Raw genomic sequence first — 21,306 nt, 5'->3', positions numbered from 1 at the left:
GAGAAAAAAAGTCTCATTTGATGGCTTCAGCTTCGACAGAGATTTAGAAATAGGTGAGAGGTGACGTGTATGAGTTCTTCTTGTTGAAGGACTGCTTACACCACCGACATTAGGGGATCATGGGACTGTTATTATGCCCTGACCATGTTTAACAAAGACAATACTTCCGTGCGGGCTTACCTTTGTGATCAGAGTGCGGTACTCTTCTACCTGGTGGTCATTGTTGTGGCAGCCTGCCAGGAGCTGCCACACCTCCCCGCGGAGAGCCTCGGGAATGCCGCTCCGCACCAAAGCCGGCAGCGGCCTGGGACGCACTGATAAGTTCATATGCCTGAGGAGAGAGAGAGCGACGCGACAGTTAATCAAAGACATACTCGTTTTATGTCGCCAGATTCTTGCATATCTGCAATCTTTGTGGGCACACCCGTGTACAATATCTACCGAAAACATTGTTTCCATTGTGTCTCAAAAGGAGCATCCTCCTCTCTACAGATGATCATGACAGTGAGGAGGAGTTGTATCATCTAATAGAACAAGAATAGGGATTCACGGGCCTATAGCGGCCTTTCAAAAGATCCAGTCTCACCTACCACAAAGGATACAATCAATCAATGAATCTAATCAGAATACAAAATATGTGCTGCTTTTGTACAGTATTCATGTAATTCTCAACTTTAAAACTTTTCCCCCTCTGGCATTGGTACATTAGTTTTGCTGTATTTGTTTCTATGCATATATTTAGCAGGATGGGGAAGACAATAGACAATAGAAGACAATAAGCCAGTGAAAATTACAGCAACAATACACAGAGGGCAAGTTTTAATGCTTTCCTTCCTTCCTCATCTTCACATTTACATGTCGAAGCTGTTGGCAAACCACTGCCTCTCAGAGAGTGATTTACACCGTATGCACTATAAAATGAACTCCGGTTATCTTCCATTAGCGAGTGGCAGAGACAGAATTAGAGAGAAAGAGAAGGTGAACTTGGAGGCACAGCTGTATCTACCGAACAGAAAACCCCTGATGACTGTCTCCCCCTTTCTTAATACACCCCTCTCCATTTTCTGAGTTTGTTTGGTGTGTTTGTTTCCGAGTATCAGGTTACGCAATACATGGCATTTTCTATTGAGACTAAAAGGGAACAAAAAGTATGCTGTGTACCTTTCCGTGTGCATGCATGTGTGAGTGAATATGACGCAAGTAATGCCAGGTCTGGTCCTCAGGGGTATGAGATTGTAAAGGGCTTTCTGTGTCTTTGCTCCCTGAGCGCCGTCTCCCACAATAACACACAAAATCACCAATCGCTCGCACAAAGCCTAGTATTATGACAGGCTAGTCTTATGATTCCTCTCTTTACTTAGGCATTATCCTTATCAGATAAGTGAGGCGAATACTCCCCAACACATTAAATGTTCTAACGGTGACGTCAACATTGTGTATTGTCCAAGAACATTAAAGTCAAATATAGCAGGTAGTGAAGAAGTATTGTACAAATTCAACTAAATTATACTATTCTCTTGAAAAAGATACATGAGCACAGACAGGGAGAAGAGAGAGGAGTGTGTGTGTGTGTGTGTGTGTGTGTGTGGAGCTTAACTTGCAGCTAATTAAAGTCCGAGCAGTTTCAATTCAGTTCATCACAAGCTTTTGATTAAAAACAAATGCAGTAATGGAAGAGGGACGCCATCTTAATAAGCTGCTTATCAAGAACTCCTGCTTGCTGCTCTTTCTTTCCAATACATCCGCTAAACCCCCCCATACAAAAATATGTTGTGTGTGTGTGTGTGTGTGTGTGAGTGTGTGTGTGCGTGTAACAGCAATAGAAGGGGAAGGACACATTTAACAAGGCAACAAAGCCTTACCACTTGGTTAACAAGTCCCCCCAGGTCTCCAGGATCTTCTCTGCACACTCCTTGGAAACATCACCTGACCCGCTGAGTAACGGCTCATCGTTATCTGGACACACAGATGTACAAACGCAAAATGAGGTCCATTGTTCTACTTTTCCTTCTTACGTGTTTAGATTTGACCTTAAACTGCTCAAAATTAACTGCTAAAAGTTCCCTACAGCTCATGCTCATGTGACATGAAAGTGATTAAATGAATGTGAGGACTTAAGATATAGATGTTTCCTCATTTAAAGAGAGTGTTTTATATGGTGTGTATAGTCAGTCGCAAGCTTCCTCCTTAGTTTTGGTCACAAGATGGTGCCCATTGGACATGATAATATTTATAGAACTTAAACTGCAGCCGTCTAATAAATAAACATGCATACGCAGATGTGGAACTTTATGTCTTCTATTTGAACTATTTTTGATATCTGCTGAAAAGCGGTACTATCTTAATGTACTCTGGTATCTATTCACAACAAGAAGCGAGGAGCAATCAATGGACATGACATGCAGTCCAAAGAGTGAGATCAAACTGTGCCAAAGGGCTAAAGACTAAAAAAACAGACAGATACAAAAAGTTCCTCAGTCATGCTCTCTTTGCTACCTCCAACAGTCACGCAAAAACACAACAACTCACACACCGCTGCTGGCTAAGTATTCTGCGTGGATACAGTACAAACAGTTCTGTAACATAGTGTTTGATCAACCACACAGGGTTATTACTTTTATTATTGTGTTTTTGGAGACGCCAGCTTCTTACTGAACTCAGTCCTGACCAAGGACACCACGATGGTTCGGCATTGCAGAGTCAAACATTTATGTTACCTTGCCAGTTCAGCGTCTGCTTTGAGGTCGTTTGTGTCTGAAGTGATCAAGTACAAGTGGTTCAAAAAAGTTAAAACCGTTTTCATATGACTCTGCTAGTCAGTCTTCTTCTGTGGTTCTATGTGGACATGCGTGCGATGGAATCTTTTCATATTTGCAGAAATTACGACATTTGCTATATCAGGAATTTGATGTTTAGTAACATATTTGCTATTCTTCTGTATTGTATGCCATTAATAAAATAAGGATGTCATAAAAGGGGGGCTTGACAAAAATCCAATCACCTTCCTCTTCATCATCCTCAGGTGGTGAAGTGACCGTGTTACCGGTCCCGGAGGCCATGATGCCGGGACTAGCTGTGGTCTTCCGTTTCTCTCTCTCAGTCTCGCTTTCCAAACTCACCACCTCATAAAGCGTGTCGGAGGCCGGACTCTTACGCTCCTTACGCTCCATCTGAGGAGAAACGATCCATCACATTTCTCTTTCAAATATTACCGAGCAATTACAAAAATCACAGTGCATTAACAAAACCGGTTTAGTTGCATCACCGCAGGCCACAGCTGACGTACGGCGCAATTCACAGAGGAAATGGAAATTGGTGTCATGACTTGACATACCTGTCGCAGTCTAAGGTAGAAGGTCTCAGTGTAGTTACGCTTGCTGAAGGGCCAGAACAGCCTGTCATTTGGGGAGCAGACTCTGACCCTCGTCTCCAGCAGGAAACGGACCGGCTCCTCCACCTCTGTGATCACCAGGTCCACTGCTGTCGTCATGTACATGAACTTATCTGGAAAGCAAGAAAACGGCTAAAATGTTGTCCCCCAGAGAGTAATTCCCTTCCATTCGCCATCTATAACAAATACATATTCAAGCCAAACCCTGTAACTGTGCGGTTTAGGAGAACACTGGAGTTAGACTTATTGTGTTTGCAGGTGGATTGGTGGTGTATAATATACGGTATATGGCACAAAGGCAGTGCCTGGGTCATTTGGTTTTCTCATGATGCATTTTTCAGCTATATTTATGAGTGATCTGTTCAAATATTGTAGTTCCTGCTTTATATTGTAACAGTAGTTCTAACAGGAATGGCAATTATTAAAGTACAGTTTCCATGCCTGATAAGTGTAGCTATAACTGAACATTAAATTGCTCCTTCACAGCTTGATTTGAGGATTTGTGTAACCAGTGCAAAGTGATTTTCACACTTGGAAATGCGTCGTATATTAGTGTGAAAATATGTGAGAATAAACAACCAACGAACCCATGAAATAATAACTGTTGAAAAATCATTCCGTTTTATGTGAATTTTGACAGATTATTGGCCGTTACCTTTGGGCGTTTCCTCATTCACAGGCTGGAACTGAGGCGTGTTGGGGTTCCAACTTCCTGTGATGATGTAAGACTTCCCGTCAGAACTCTTTCCCATTGACTCCTGAAGGGGCACAAGTTGGAGGAAGTTAGCGAACACACTCAGTGACACACACACATATACAGTACACACATGAAAAACAGTCACCCACCAGATCTAGCAGGTGCATGTCGCTGTTCTTCACATTTTTCCCTGGGCTGAGCAGGAGGCCGAAACACCTGGGAAAGAGGACACACATGAAAGCACACAACACACACACACACAAATGCAAGAGAGAGGAAGGTGAAATTAAGAGGATTACATAAGAAAAAAGGGAACAGTGCAAGAGCGGGAACTAGAACTATAAATCCCCCTAAAGAGTAAAACCAGTTGTTCACCATCACAAGTTACCGCAAAAAGCTTCCTGGACTGATCCTCTAACACAGACCAGAACATGGAGAATATTAAACATAGCCCTTCAGTCCTCATATTCCCGGCGTTCATCAAACAATAACAAACCACCGTGAAAATGGAAGCCTGCAAAAAAAAAAAAAAGCCTTGGAGACAGACTCGCATCCATCAGCATCTTAAAGCTGTGCCGGAACACTTAAACCTTGAGGCGGGCCAACGCCCGGATGTAAAGATGTTCACCGGTGTGTGTTTATCAATTATAGCTTGAGTGATTCCTTTCTTATGAATGTCTGTTTTAAGCAGAGACACATCTCAACTGAAGCAAATGGAGGACGGTCTGACAGATACGTGACAAATTCTCTTTTTCCTTTTAGGACAATTCCAGACTGACAAACATTTATATCCTCCATTCCCTTGGCTGCTTACATTAATCTAGACTATGGCACCGTATAGCAAACCAGTGCCTCTGACGACGCTACTCTGAACCGATTCACTAGATGTATTGTGTGTGTGTGTGTGTGTGTGTGTGCATGAGTGTCGGTGCTTTATTTTACCTCTCAATAGCCAGTTCCTTATTGGAGGTCTGCTGGACATAAATAACAATTTTCTTGTCCATTCCTGCACGCAGCTTGAAGCTCTGCTTGTCCTTTGCTACAGCACTGAATATGCAAAAACAAGAAATAATATCCACATTTTTAACAGATCATCAATAGAAAAAAACAGAGATGAATGTGACATAAACATACAGATGTTTGAAAGGGACACAGTGAGGCAAACTCATACCTATTACACATCATTCAGACCTTATTTTAGAAGATAATCCTATGAAATGAAAGACATTTTGAACACAGGCTTACAGGTTGTTTAGTTCTGGACTGGGAAGGAAAACAATAATCCTGCCGTTTCTAATTTTTATACAAACTAGCACATACAACCTGACCAATGAAATGTATTTCTAGTCAGTCAATCAGCCAGTCTGACAGTCAAAACAGACCCATTTCTCCTAATAAAAGTGTGCATAAGAGCCATTTTCAAACGTGCTTTGGCACTGGTTCTTCTCCTGCTCCGCTTTCGGGGCTGGAAAAGAACCAGGTTTGAGACAGGAAGAGTAATCAACATTCTCCAAACCTTCGCAGAAATAAATTCCTGAGGAAACACTGAAGAAACCCTTCGGTACAAAGTTTCTGAACATTAATCAATTTGAAATATATTGCAAACATTTGGAACCTGCCATGATCTCAGGCAGTGCTCGAATCACAAACACCTGTCTCTTTTGAGTAGAGACTTAATGAACCAGATACAGTTTTATGCAGAACTATATTATCAGACTGAGTCATGGTTTTACACTGAAACTAGAGCCTGCAGATAAACAGGCTTATTTACAGACTATTAAAAAGGAACAATGATTTAAATATATTCCACTTCAATTCTATGTTACAGATATTCTACTGTATAAATGTACAGTTTCTATAGATTATTCATTCCAGTTATGGAAATGATTCTGCCACATAAACATGTGATGTGCTTGCATGTGAGAGCTGTTTGCTTAGAAGTCAGCGCACTGAAAAATAATCAACGGGGAGCTAATGAGGAGGAAATATGTGCGGGCTAAAAATAACCACAGGCATCATTTTCGTTTGGTTTATTTTCTAAATAAGCTGAGTGTCTGTTGGGCTGTTTGTGAACACAAGGAAGTGTCTCACTAGTATGGGAAAATAAATAAAAATAAAAAAAAGAGGTCAAGGAAGGTTGGCTGAAAGGAGCAAACAGGAACTTTCTGTTGTGTTCTCTTGTGTGAAAATATTTATTTATTTAGAGGGGTCAACATATCGGTCTACTGCGAGACAAGAGAGGACTTCTTGTGATATTTTAATCACAGTTGCTTTTATGATGTTTCTTTTACTGACACATCTTTTTGCATATAAACCAATAAGAGGAGTCTCCCCCTCGTTGGTAGTATGCACCCCGGAAAGCTCTTTACGTATTTTGTTAGAATTTGTGGTGCAAATACTGGAAATCGAATTTTTAACGATGATGTTTAAGGTTTCTATACATTTTCCAATTTTTCTAAATGCCATACAACACTGGTTATGTTTGACGATTAAAGCTGGTGTTCAGTACAGATCTGATGACGGAGACTGAACAGTATGCCCTCATCCACAGTACATCAAATTCATGCATCTCCGGCAAAAGCCGCAGTAGACTCAACAGAAAAAGAAAAAAAAGACGTTCCATTATGTTTCCAGACGTCTGCGCAACTACAAAGTATTTCAAGACAAGGAATTACGCGTTCATTTTTCACATTTTAGACCGCTGCGTAAGCATCATACATGATGATCCCGTGCTCAAAATGTCGAAATGAGTGAATGCAAGTCTCACCTGAAGGTACCCTTGCCATCATCCTCCTTGATCTCCAGACTGACCGTGAAGGTAAACAAGTCACTGTCAGGGGTGAGCGGTGCAGGCTGCTGAGATGACAGAACTGCCTTCTTAGCTGACCGCCGGAACGCCGTGGCAAAGCTGTACAGTATCCTACTCACCTGGAGGAGGAAGGGAGAGACACGTTAAACATTTCATAATGAACACAAAATGTAGCCACGAGAATTGGTGAGGCCTAAAAGTACAGATATGCAATTCTATAGTTTGTGCTTAAATAGGAATTCATGATTATTATTATAGCATTGGTGAAATTAACACTACTCTCCTGTGCCAATGGCCTCCGTTGCCTTAAGTCAAAAACACAGGCAACATTGACAAGTTGGTTATCTAATTAAAGCGGAGATCTAATAGAACACATCCACTGAAGAGATAAACATCACAAGGCTAAATATCATAGTTTGACAAAAAGTTGAGCAGCTTCTGCAGATGAAATGTCTTGCAGACCATAAAATTGGGGTTTTGAAGCACCAAAAAATCCACACCAGGCAAAATAATGATAAAGTAATTAGTACCGATTCAAACCTCAACAGATCTGTTATGTCATTTTGCAATATGCGACACTAAAAAGCTTACCTAGTGTCCCACTACTCTATAAACCATCTTGAGCTTTAATCAACATACTGATTCACATTTGCCAGTGTGGTGTGTGTGGAGCTATTGTTCCTGTTAACACTAAGCAGAGACAACAAGGTTCTGCTCAATCTCCCATCCCAAAGAGGAGCAGAGTTTGGGGGGGGAGGGGGGGGGGCAGCTGAAGACTGCCAAGTGTGGAAAACTGTGGGGTAATTTATTTACATTTATACCTTTTGATCATTACTGCACAGACATGTGTGTATGATGACAAACAGAGCCCCCCCCCCCCCCCCCAAGCAGGGGCCCACAGCACAGTGGTTTTGGATCATGTTCTACAGTATTCTGGTATACAGCAGAGCTTCTGCGTTAGTGACGGAGGGCATTGCAAGGGGGATGGCATTGCAAGAGATGAGCAATAAAGTGGGGAGTTAGGCTGGGGGGGTCACCCCCTGTCTGGATGAAGTTATGACAAATATCACAAAAGGATTGTTGGTTAATGTTCCAATCAATGCTGGACTCTGAACTGATCCGTTTCGACTGGCTACAAATGGCATTTTTATTCTTTGTGTGCAGTCTGAAGGAGGTGTATTAGGACCTGGACAAAATATCAATCCTGACAAGCAAGTTGGGCAGATATTGGCTATTGTTTTTAAATATACCAAACTGTAGAGGAAACAGTTGTTAATTACATACAGCGTTTTGGAATTAGCCTTTAAGATCTGGAACTTGTAAAGTGTTAAAGGGTGCATTGTTTTAGTTACCCCGTACAGGATTTTCATATTTTTTCCTACTTGGCAGCATTAGCTTTTAAGAACCCAAATCATTTGAGTGAAACAAATCGACTGAAATTGTACCGATTTGAACGCTAGACATCTCTGGACGGGAGCAGCAAGTTTATGGGCACAAAAGGGAAGCGTTAGGTTTGAGAGTCAGCAGGGCTCTACGTCAGTCGGCCCGAGGAGGTGGTTTGCTTTATGCAGGAACAGTTCAGCTCCAAAATCCACAATGGTGACTTTGTCTTAAGTTCCTTAAATTTCTCTTTCAAAATTGTCTTTTTTTTTGGTAAATTGTTGGTAAAGAATGCTACAGATCCTCTTCACAATCTGATTATAATTCAGTGTATTGCTGAAAGCAAAATGAGACGACAGCTGTGATGGCCTTCCACGAGGTTACCTCAGTACAGATCGGTGGTGAAATAAATGAATAAATACAGAGGTTTAAAAAGCCTCAGGAGTTGTTTAAAGTTGATTTGAAACTGATGTGAGGACTATGACTAGCAGCCAATGGGCTGACTCACTCCAGTCTAATGGTGCAAATGTGAGGCCCCCCCAAAAAAAGATGAAGGCATTGTAGATGGTTCTGGTGCTGGGGGGTTAAGAAGGAAGAGAAGGACGGTTGCATGAGGAAGGCTGTGGGGAGGAAGAGAGAGCCTGAGACAGAGATGTCCAGTTACTAAGTAAAGAAGTGAATTACTACTGGGGATTATGTTTGTTGGTTTGTGTGTGTGCGTGTTAGTGTTTTAGCGTGAGCCTTTGTGTTACGGGTGGGTGTCTGAGAAACTGGATCGAAGGACGATGTGGGACTGATGAAGTAGCATCTGTCTCGGGGCTCTTAGTGACATTGAAGGAGAGTGCTTCCATGAGGGAGAAATCAGGTCACTGAGCACTGAAGTAGTACTTTAACCCAGTTTCATGAGTCGATTCCCTATTCTCTTCTACTATATTTTCTGCTGAACCTACTGTATATAAGCAATGACACTTCCTCTCCCCTATACGTTAGCTTGGGGTATTGTGTGTACTTTATGTGTATGGTGTACATGTGCACTGTTGCTGAACCCTGGCGAGCAGGCTACAGGGAGATCAACACTTTAAGGCAAGGTCAACCAGAATACTGCCATCAATAGGAGTGTGTACACTCGTGTATAGGTACGTGAGTGGAAAACAGAGTGTCGTGTGAAATGCAGAATATTTATAAAAGAGGCTTTTGCTCCTTCTTTCATTTCCGATTTTCTTTCGGTATGTGTGAGTTTGTGTTAACAGATAGGTTCAAACCATAGCCAGGTGCCCATATGAACAATGACACAGTCCACGTTTTGTGTAAAAAAGGATCTCTTAATAACTATCGTTTTAAGACTCAAATCATTTTGAACCCATCCATTAAGTGCGTCTTCAGTTCATATAGTTACACATAACTAAACAACACCTAAGTGATGGAATCCTCACCGCTTCTTGGATTTGGCAGCGGAACACATGGATCCTGAAGATCTCTGCATTGTAGTGGCTCTCAGTGAAGGCAAAGCAGTCGCTCTCTGGTGTGCCGTCATGGCCTCGCACGCAGAACAGAATCTTGTAGATGGGGTAGTTGGCGATCTCTGTACTGACGTTGGGGTCCAGCAACCTGTTATAAATATAAATGAAAAATGAACCACGCGATATCTTGTAAAGTCGCTGTTGCAGGATGAGATTTATTCTGTGTGTTTGTGCGAATTACATCTTAAAGTACACTGTAGAAGTGGAACCGGTAATCCAAATGTTCCCCCTACCTGACAGTGCCTTCGGACACGCCTGGCACAGACAGTGTGACGTCTAGGGGGAGTTGGCACTGCCCTCTGAGGATACTCATCATACGGAGGGCCTCCACCTCACTGCGGGGGGCGTTGACTGAGGCGCACCCAAGGTACGTCAGCTGGCTGAACACAACGCTGTCCTCGTCTGGGATGGGACTGCCGGGACTGCCGTCTGACGAGGATTCATCTGCTGCAATAGGGTTAACGGATCGGGAGAGAGTAGGAGAAAGGTGTACTTTTGAGTGTCCTTTATGATTTAGAGAGCCGGGTGCTTCCATGATATTACTCTGAATGTCTTGGAAACACATCTATAAAGCTTAAGATAAGAGTCATTGTGTGAGCTTTGGCAGTCACAAGAAAAGAGTCCCATCGTGGCTCACCTCGGTACGACCTCTCATTCAGCTCGCTCTCCTGAGCCGTCTGAACAGGAAGCACCATCTCCAACTTGGCCGATTGTGCGCTCAGCGGGTCAGAGCCCGGCGGTACGGGTGACGCCGTAGTGGCAAGCGGGCCACGGTCGCTCCCACCAAGGTTGTGCATTCCTGTGTCTGATCTGAGCCCCGTGTCGGCTACCGATGGGTCCATGAGGACATCCTCTAACTCCCTCTGGAGCTGCTGCTCACTTCCATTCCCCACAATCTGACACACACACACACAAACAGAGGGGTATAAACACACACACACACACACACAAACAGAGGGGTATAAACACACACACAAACAGAAGGGTATACACACATACACACACAAACACAGAGAAACAGACATGAATACAACCACACCAATGAACAAAGAGAAAGGGAAGCATAGAAAACAAAGCATATAATATGAAAAAACACAAGAACAAATATTGTTACATAACAAAATCATTGTAGAAATCACCACTACACATTTAATTTAAGCTAACCTTTCAACCTACATCAACGGGATTACAATTCTATTTTACAGTTTGAATGCTCAGTGGCTGTGCTTTAAACAGGGATTTTGAAAGTATTGTCAAGTGAAAACAGTGTGTTTAAGGGGGAAAGACGCCTCATTTCATGTTAGCGGTCAGAGATACATCTCCATTACATTTCATCAAATATTAGTGATTAGTAGGCATGTGAGTTGGAGTTGTGAAATACCGCTATCAAGACACGAGGCGAGCCATGCCAACACTAACTGTGTGAGCTTGTTCCAAAGCTAACGAACAGCAATCAAAGTGCAGGCTTAAGGCTGGACGGACTATGGAGGTGCCACAAAAGGCAGCGTGCCCTCATTTCCCCTGCCAGCTGTGGCCGCAGCCAGATGTTAAGGTAAGCAATGGAGGCTGAAGCTGCAGAGGGCACTGTTGCACTGGGCCATCAGGGACAGGAACAGATGATTAAAACAAGATAATCAAAACTGTGTGGAATATCATTATTGCATGGTGGAATATTCTGGTTACATGTTCTATGTATAGACAGCCATGAATAATATCTGTGCCTTTAGGTACATGGTAATGTGTTCAATGCCGTTAGACTCAAGCGATCATCTGGAGCATGATGGACACTACAGCTAAAGTGTCTATGCTAATAGCCCACAGCGCCAAATAAGGGAAAAAAAAGGTAATAATTTAAAGGCTGACGTAAAGCTGTCAGTTCTACATATCGGTTTACACGTCTGACATAACTGCGTAGGGCCTTGTGATTTACAGGAAGTGCTAAAAGCATGTGCAATTGCCAGATACAACTACAGTCCTATGTGTGAAAATGTCTATCACCACTATAATCAACACCCAAGTCTTAAAACAAAGGCTGGCCAAGGCCATCCAAAAATACAGAGGGAACAAATAATCACAGACAGAATTACCATGGAATCACATCACAGAAAGAGAGGAACAATAGAAAAGACACAAGCAAGAAGGAGAGACAGAAAGAAGAGACAGCTAGCGAGAGAAGAGACTGACCTTAAAGCTGACCCCTTCCTCAGAAATCACCTGCATAACAAACAACAAGTTTAGACACACTGACTCCTCTCTGACTGGATGGGCTGACTGGGAGGGAAATGTACACAAAGTGTGATGACCGAGTGTCCATGAATGGAGTGAGTCCACCGCTACGTATCGAGAACAGCGGACGTGTGTAGGTTCCTGCCGTTTAGCCGCCACTAGGCTACCAAAAAATTCAACGCGGTTCCCATTAAAAATAGTTTAGATCCTTTCACAGACTCTGTACAGGTGTAACAGGAAAAATCACAGTGTTTCATATCCAAGCACAGCAAATGATGGTCGACCTCTTCCCTTCAACTGAATACTGCAACATCCACGCTCTGCTGGCGCCATCTTCTGGTACCTTTTGGTACAACATCAAGTCGACAAGTTCTTCCTTTACAAAGAAACACATGTACAGTAGAGTACAGTAATGACAAACTAATGGACAGAGTATGGACATGTGAGCCAGCTACTTAAGGAAATTCAATAAAATGAAGTGTGATGACGAGTAAACTGACATACACGAGGAGAGGAGAGGAGAGGAGAGGGGAGGAGAGGAGAGGAGAGGAGAGGAGAGGAGGGGAGGGGAGTAACCTGAACCCTTTAGGGACACACACAGGATGCTAGCTGGTAGCTACATTTCTTTCCTCAGAAAGTCTTCCCTCTCCTTGTGGAGACACACCCTGGTCACAAAACATCTTTTATTTCCCCCCGACCATGTCTTCAAACACTTGCAGCTGCATCACCAAACTGTTTGTAAACTAATATCTGCTGAGTGAACAGCAGCAGCTGGGTGACTGCAGAAGAGAGATGTTTAACTTTGCTGACACTAAATGAAGAACTGGTAAAGTATCAGCTGGATTCTTCAGCCGTTTGATTTACAAGGATGACCTTTCTTTTCCCCTAACCTCATACTATTTCAATAATACGGATAATCATGGACAGACATACAGTGGAAGAACTCGGGGTAAACACATGTAAATCTTCACAGGTCTAAGAGATAAGAACAAGTTCTTCACTACAATCAAAGCCTGTGAAAATGTGCTCTCAATGTCTGGTGATGTGCAAGGAATAAAGGGCTTCCTTCCTATAAGACAACCACAGATAGAACACACACACACCTGAGACTAACTATGAGAAGAAGGTGGAGTGAGAATGTGGAAAAAGCAAAACAAGAAATGGTTAGCCTTATGGTTAGAGTGTGAGACTGCATGTTTAAAAGATGGACGAGACTTGTAAACGATGGAATATGTGTGGACCGAGTCTTCTGACCTGCAATGTTAACAGGTTACACTGATGACAACTAGGTAAAGACACAATGAACATCAAGATGTTTTGGTAAATATGATACGATACCATTTAGCCTGCAGCGCAGTCTGGCCTGTTATCCTACTAGTACTGTACAGCAGTTGTCATATTTCAGGACCAGATTGTGACCATCATCAGTATTGAGCATAGAGATGATATTCACACCAGCTGAGCTAGTAATTGATGGCCTTGAGGTTGTTATCACAGACTTTTACTCCCAGCATCTTAACATCTGACGTCTCTCCTCAGGACCTCTCCGTCCATACCTACACCCAACCGTCCTTACCTTCAGTCCTGTCTTTTCGTCATCACTACCATTATTAGTGGAGGAGGGTGTCTCATCCCCCAGCCGGGACACGAGGACAAAGTCCTCACTGTTGAGAGTGGACACTGAGTCCGAAGACACGCTAATCTTCCCCACCGAGCCCTTGTCATCCATGGCTTCCGCAGTTAAACTCAGCCACGCTGCTCATGAATGGAAGACGGGAGGAGAGAGTGGTGGGAGATGATGAGCAAAATCACCTAGGAAAAGAACAAAAAAAATAAGGAAATGAAGAAAAGAAGCAGAAAACAGTCATGATGTGATGAGACCCATGAAAAGGCATCATTTAAGGCAACTTCTTAAGACTCTAACCCTCTCATAAAATGGGGGAAACCATTTGCTTTTAAGCACCTTTAGGACACTTTGAGGAGCCTTTAGGAACCCCGGAGAGAGAGAGAGAGAGAGAGAGAGAGCTTAAAGAGAAAATAAGAAAGGTTTAGCACCAAAAAAAAGAAGCCTAGATCAAGTGATAGTGAACATGAAGAAGAAGACGACACGGGACAGATAAGAGGAAAAGAGGATCTGTGGGTCATCGGAGGCAAATTTGTGTATCTCAGCAGAAAAATAGCTCGATGCGATGCGAAGTCATGGTGACAGGGAGGAATTAGGGGACAAGCCAGCTCGCCACAACCATCCACATATTCCGTGTCAGTATTATAAAGATCTATTGTACAGCAGAAACAAAAACACAAAAAAAAAAAAATCATAGCACTGAATGTGCTGATTGCATTGCGTGCACTCCTCAGTGCATGGATGTCCCGCCCCCACAACCACAAATAGACCTAGATCCTGTGGGGGAAACACTGCACATCATCAGCTCAGCCCTCACTCTTTCGACTCCAGCAAATACATTTTAACATGGTATTATAATTTGGGCTATCAAATATGACATTTTGTAAGTGCATCACTGACCTACGCACCTGTATGTGAGAGGACTGACGGCAGAAAATACTTGCAGAGAGGAAGCAAGACATTGAAATAAAAGGGAGGAAAGTATGTTTCACTTTTTACCTCCAGCGGCAAAGGAAGAAAACATTTTTAGTCTGTATTTGTAAGGTATGGAGGTAAAATTAGGTTCAGAATTAGTTTTACAGTCAGAATGATGTACCGCTCTATCGGTACAGTTAGGGCATGAGGTGGCATTGTGGGTAACACAGGAAGAAAGGCGCAACAGAAGGTTCTGGCAGCGGTTCAGCAAGAGACCATAACAAGCTATTTCTGGCCGTTACCCCCCCCCCCCCCCTCCCCCTCCCCCTCCCCCTCCCCACTCCTTTTCTCTCTTTTCTTCTTCATCCCTCTCCGTGCAATCTTGTATTTTCTCAGCCCTTATTGCTCTCCTACATTTTTCCTGAAGGTTTCCTTCGCCGTTTCTTTCCGCTTTGCTCTGCTGTCAAACCCCCGCCCTTCCTATTCAAAGCGGGTCCAACAATGGAAAAGTAATAATAAAAGAAAGGTCTACAGCAGAAAGGTCAAAGCAGTTAATAATGTGCTTGTGATAACATTGTTGTACTGACCCAGAATAAACCTCAATATGAGGAGCTATCTGTGTGCGAGTAGAAGGCTTTACAGCATCTTGTGCAGATATGAATGTTGTTACCGGGCTACCAAACACAAACGGGCGGCTCAGAGCTTCTTCTCTCTTCACCTTTTTCAAAGCAAACGGAGAAAAACGAGCCGCTGGTTTTCATCCAAAAGTCCCGGGTGTTGTTTTTCCACTCGGGTTGCAAAACTGAACTTGAGAGACAAGGTCACCGCGTTCGGTGATTTCGTCACTTTCACTGTGAAACATACTGCAGTCAGCCGGTGACCTCTGGAACCTGTGCTTGACAATTAGCGTCTAGAGAGCGCAGCTTAGCCGACCAATTATGAGTCGTGCAACTTAAAGGTTTCACATCAAATGGTTCCGTTTACATGGCCAGGAAAAGATATAGTGTTGTCTTCCAGTTGTTGTGTTTACACCGACTTATTACAAATGACCCAAGAGAAGTAATAAAGAAGTCATGTGGCTTATTATATAGGCCTAGATCTGTAGCGATTCTTCCAAAACCCCTAATGAGCACTCATCTTAAAGCCCCTGATTAAACCTCCTTTCAGGACTACGTTGTACGGACTTATTGATCGACAACACCCGAGTCACGTCCCGGGCCTACCACCTGCTTGGATGTTCAGTCTAGCAACAGTCACACATTTCTTCATACATAAATATACAAGTTGCAGGGTAGAGTCGATAAATGATCGCAAACCTACCAGTGCAAAAGAAATACAGCATCTGACTCAGTAACAATCCATAATGGAAATATGCATCACTCCTGATCCTCCTGATCTTCTCAGGCTATTAATCTTGAAGAGACATTGCAGATGTTTACTCTACTTTTGGCTCAAAAGCAGCTGCATTCCATTTTTTAGCGCACTTGTTTAGTTCTTATTTCTCACATTTTGGTTGATGCACTTTGAGTTTCTCCATGTTTTGGTCTTTTGTTCATCAGTTCTGTTTCTTCTTTGATAGATGTACTATATGAAAGCATTAGAACAATTTCATGGAAACAAACTAAGCAACACAATTTAATTTATTAGTCCTATTTCCGATTACAATTATGAACAAAATTGACTACATAGGCCTTTCTTCAGTCCTTTACTTTCTTAAAGGCTCTGAGTAGGGTCCAATAGATACTTAGATAGTCCTCAAACGTTAATTATGTCAGCTAATGACACCCGTGCGCTACGGGCCGAGAGAAACATGCAAATCTCAGTGAAATACTGTTTTGTTAGAAATATAAATGAGAGAACGGCCAAACCCGTTTTCTGGCCACCATGAATCTTACTTAGACTAGATCACTACTTTGTTACCCAATCAATCATTTCACTGGAGAGCGACGTAGACGCAGAGACTTCAAAAATTGCAACGTTATCTGAGAACGATGGCAATTAGCTTCACTAATTCATTCATGTTCCGAGCAGCAAACACTTAAAACTCTATCAGCCGACGCAGTGGAGCCAAGACACACACAAAATGTGGTTTCATGCTGGCACACACACACATACCCTACACACACGTGCACAAGCAGCTGTATTATTATTATTACACGCACAACTTGACCCGCAGACACACATGTGCACGCGCGCACACACAACCCTCACACTCTACGTCTGTGACTAGCTCATAATGGTCGCCTTGTCACCCTCCCGAGCCTCGGCAACATCCGTCCGCCTGCTCCTGCCAAGCTACACTGCTCCTTATCAAGGTCTTCTGTGTCTTGGGACGTTTCCAGCCAGACACACAATCCACTGCCTATCATGCTTCTTCTGACTGTTACAAAATTAGCAAGACGAGGGCAGCAGACCGTTTCGTCATTCCCTCTCACTATTTGGTCTCCAGCCACACCCTCTCTGTTCCTTCCCTTGCGTCTGCTTCATTCTTTGTTTTAAATAATTGAATCTTAATTGGAAATCGTATCGTTCCCCTTTTCTTTGACTATTCTCTGAAAGTATTTACCATGTCAGAGTTCGGAAAAGGCGAGAAGAGAAAGCAGGAAGCAGTTCCATGAAGAACGAAATGAATAAAGGCGACAAAGAGTTGAAGTGTGCACACTTCAGAGTGATAAGAAGACGTTCATTACACTGTGACTGTCAGACAATTTTGAAAATGAATGCTGCAACTAAAAAGATTGTTGTCATTAGTAATCAATCAACCATTTTTTTTTTATTAAACAGTTAATTGTTTCGAATATCAATTCTATTCTTTCAGTTTCTGAACACAGAAATGTAACATTTCAATATTTTACTTTAGAAAATAATTTACAATATAAAATATCACAATTTCCAACAAATACTCAAACTACTTGTTTTGTCTGACCGACAGTCCAGAACTAAGAGATATTACATTTAGTATAAGTTAATATGGTAAAGAAAACACACATTTGAGAAGTTTTTTGCAAATCAAGTTGTCTGGTGTGGTAGATCTGGACTCAGCCGACACACAAAGCGACAACAACTGTTAGCTTGATGTCGTTGGAGTGTTTCCAGCAATGGATCGTTCAGAGTACAGTTTCATTTTTGGACCAAATGACCTACAACAGTGACTCGTATCTGTATCTGTAACAAGCATATGTTATGTCAATCCATGCGTGTGCCTTTCTTCCTACAAACTCTCCAGCTGAACGAGCTGTTCTGGGCTGCCAGCTGGGCCATGCGTGCGCCTCACAAGGGAGAGGAGGACGCATGCCAGAGAGCATTCTGGGTTGCAGCACAGCAGTGCTTTCAGCCAGCCAGAGACAGCAGGGAGAAAGGTAGAGCCAGAGAGGAAAAGTAGACAGAATGACAGAAAAGGGGCTGAGCTTATACAAGGTGAGAGACAACAGGTAGAGTACAAAAGAGAGGAGAAAGAAGCTCTGAACGAGGAAGACATAAACTGTACAAATCAAGCAAACCCGCCGTCCTTAATTTATATCTCATTTGTACCATGTGAGCATCTAATAATCATCTCAATCCAGATCCACAGCAGAGGAGCACCGACTCCCATTTGGCTATCATTTGGAATTAACCGTTGCATGTCTCAAACCCAACAATGAACGACCTCTCATGACGAAGAAAAAAAACACACAATTCAATCAGTCCGTGGCGTATCTCTGCCGATTTATAAAGAACAAAACTGTGGCTTGTAAGGAACACTTTACACCTGTGTGTTTAGGTGGGTTGGCTCCAGCAAACATTTGTTAAAGGCAGTGAGGCCTTTAGACATTGCAACTGAAAGCAGCCGGTGTCAGTGAGACGAGGTTCAAATCTGCGGTTAAAAGGAAAGAGTTGTTTTACTGTTTTATGTCAATTCTGCAAAATGAAGTTTCACTCTCAAAATTCCAGGTATGACCATAGTCATATGAATATTGACATTTTATATTATTAAAAAGCTGTACCTTTAAAGTCTGTGAAATATATTTTCAACCTCACATGGTCCCCTTTTCATTCTTGTCCACAGCAACTGCAAGGAAACACGAATCCACTACAGTTGAAACCAGCTCTGCCAAATGACAGGTGTGCATCTGAGGGGCGTTGTTGGGACTTCAGAGCATTCAGGGCTCAGTGCAAACTCTATTACAGATAAAGCTATACGAGACAAGGGGACACAGCAACACTAACTTAGTCTCTCAGTGACTCTTAGTTAATACTACGCGACTTTCAAAGTCAACAGATCAAGAAAGTTCTCAAGAAAGTGCTAATATCAACTTATGCACTCAGACTGCATTTCTAAAGGATGGTTAGAATCACTGTATTGTATCGTGGTCATTAGCCCAAATATGTAGGAACATATATCATATAGGCTTTACAGAACCTAATGTAAAGTACAGCTGATGACGCACTGACCCTTTCCCTCCTCTAGTAAACACATTGATTGTTGTTAATATTTGCAGACACACAAATCTGGATTATGGGTTTTTTTAGGGCATGTGTCACCTGCAATACTGTAAAACCTGAGTTTCAGGAAACAGGAACAAGGAGCCGAGTCAAATGAAGTGGCAGTTGGCACATGTGGCTCTCTGTGCCCATGCATGTTGTCCACTGCTGAGAAATATTTGAATTCACGAGAGACAAAAGCTACTGGAATCAACAATAGCACTTCTTGGTAAAGCAATAGTCTCAGACCCATGCATTAAGCTAACGGCCGCTGGTTGGCTCAGTAAAAACACGTTTGCCACAACTTGCACCACTCACTGACAGAACACACAGAATTGAGTAAGCTTTTTAGGGAAGATGCTGTATGTCACAGACTTTAGAAATGCTGAAATCAGGGTCAGAAAGGTGAATTAAAAACATATATATTTGAAATATTCTCCTAAGAAGATGACAACACATTAACAACATGTTATTTACCAAGTTATTGTTTACAGTTAGATTGGAAATGTATTGTTTTTTTGGTATTGTAATATGCGTTTCTGTGCCTAACTAGTGGGAACTGGTAAAACACGTGTATGGGGTAATTCAACATCCAAAAAAAAGCAGACATCCTTGCGCTCCACCGCAGACCTCTCAAAACAATCCCTGCTGGTCCCTTCCATATCATGTGACAACAACAGAACTTCAACTCACAGAAAACAGAGTGGATTAAAGCCTCTTTGTGCCAGACTACTTCACTTAATAAAGGTGTAAGTCAAACATTGAACGCAGGCCTGTAAGAATCTGTAGGGCCCTTAGTATTAACTGCAACAGTGTTAAACACACATTTACAGTCAAAGCCTTTACATACACACTGAGACAATGAAAGACTGGTAGATGTGATGATCAGTGCATTGTGAAGTTTTACTCAATAAGTAAATATGCCACAGAAAATCACAGTACAGTACTACCAGCCAATACACACTATGTGAAAACAAAAACAGAGCACATTAGGTCTTTCCGGTCTCAGATGAAATCTTAACAGTGACAAATAAATCAGTGATCTATGTGGTCCATAACAATTCACAGTAATCACAGCTACCCCAGCATGGTTATTCCCCGTTTAACAGAGAGTTGTACTGTAAGGTTATTGGTTTAATTGGCTTTCTGGTCTCGCCGTTACACCAATTAACTGTTAATGTGAACACAAGCTGCATGCCAATGAAGCCTGTTAAGCCTCACGCGGCCTCGGTACATGTCAAACCCTACAGCTCTTTAATAGATAACTTAATCAGCGGTTAACATCATATATTTGCTTTGTAACGTCGGACGAGCCTAATGTTGCCACCTCCAGTGTTAAGTTAGCCCTTTACAAACCTGCCTTACGTTAGCAAAGATAGCTACTCAGCTGTCATCGACTCAAAGTCCTCACGCAAAATGTTCACCTGCACAGTGACCAAAAGAGCGAAACTCTTCCGTCAACACAAAGCAAACTGCGACGTGAAGGTGTTCGCAGTAATTTGGTGAATTAAAGCGCTGACTGGTCCTCGCTGAAGCCTAGAAACAGGCCACTGCTGTATGCAACGCTAGCAATGGCTAGCTAACGCCTGTGCTAGCCATGCTACCCTAGCACTTACAACCAACAAACAGGTAGATTGTTTTTTTTTAATAAGTGAAGAGACATCTGCATTTTACGTTGACGGTGCAAGTGCGTGTGCACGTGCAAAAACATCTTACCTTTATTCCCACGGTTGTATTTATTCCAATGGTGGTTGGTACAACATTGCACTTCCCAATAACATCAGCATCCAGCCGAGCTGTAAACACAAGCCCAACCAACCCGCTGACAACCCACACTGCGCATGCGTAAATAGGTGCCCCTCTCGCCTGTGCTGAGGGAGGAGGGAAGGGGAAGTGTTTTCATTAATGGCATGATGCTCAAAGAGATCAGCTGTTTCTTTGGGCTTTGGGGGCAAGTCCAAGTTAAGTCTTAAATCAGTCGAGACAAGCCTGAACTCAAATGAGACATTAGTCTCTACTCTGCTCATGTCCTTGGGGACAAGTTCAAAAGAAGTCTCCACTTTTCAGGAGTCGATTGAAAGTCAGTTGCAAGTCTTGTTTTCTATACAGCTGAGTTAAAGTCATATTAATAATTAGGCCTAATAATTAGGTATTGGAGGCTTTTTTAGTTCTAGTTTAGTTCAGTTTTTTCTCCTTGAGGTCTCAAGTTAGATTGTGTTTTAGGGAGTCAAGTCTTACGTATCACAGCAGTAAAGTCCAAGTCTTATTTCTGTGACATATGTC

The 21,306-nt window shown here is 42.5% G+C and overlaps 1 protein-coding gene across 6 annotated transcripts in view; it reads right to left on the bottom strand.

Moving 5' to 3' along the window:
- rabgap1 (RAB GTPase activating protein 1) overlaps window positions 1–20,871 on the bottom strand; it is a 55,050-nt gene extending 34,179 nt beyond the window's left edge. For 2 of the 6 annotated variants that reach the window (XM_076089882.1, XM_076089890.1), the window contains exons 1-11: window positions 10,435–11,964; window positions 10,031–10,244; window positions 9,711–9,885; window positions 6,856–7,016; window positions 5,031–5,135; window positions 4,238–4,304; window positions 4,047–4,149; window positions 3,335–3,504; window positions 3,002–3,170; window positions 1,863–1,956; window positions 181–331 (exon numbers count right to left, since the gene is read on the bottom strand). In XM_076089882.1, coding sequence (XP_075945997.1) covers window positions 181–331; window positions 1,863–1,956; window positions 3,002–3,170; window positions 3,335–3,504; window positions 4,047–4,149; window positions 4,238–4,304; window positions 5,031–5,135; window positions 6,856–7,016; window positions 9,711–9,885; window positions 10,031–10,244; window positions 10,435–10,924 — 1,899 coding nt within the window. In that variant the 5' untranslated portion in view covers window positions 10,925–11,964. The other 4 variants (XM_076089868.1, XM_076089875.1, XM_076089898.1 and 1 more) reach the window with 4 other exon arrangements.
- Between the last annotated feature and the right edge of the window lie 435 nt (window positions 20,872–21,306).

Source organism: Anarhichas minor, unplaced genomic scaffold (genome assembly GCF_050575085.1).
Source record: "Anarhichas minor isolate MPS153535 unplaced genomic scaffold, ASM5057508v1 ptg000002l, whole genome shotgun sequence".
Classification (NCBI taxonomy): domain Eukaryota; kingdom Metazoa; phylum Chordata; class Actinopteri; order Perciformes; family Anarhichadidae; genus Anarhichas; species Anarhichas minor.
The sequence above is the reverse complement of the archived record's forward strand: the minus strand, read 5'-3'. Positions and strand labels throughout refer to the sequence as shown.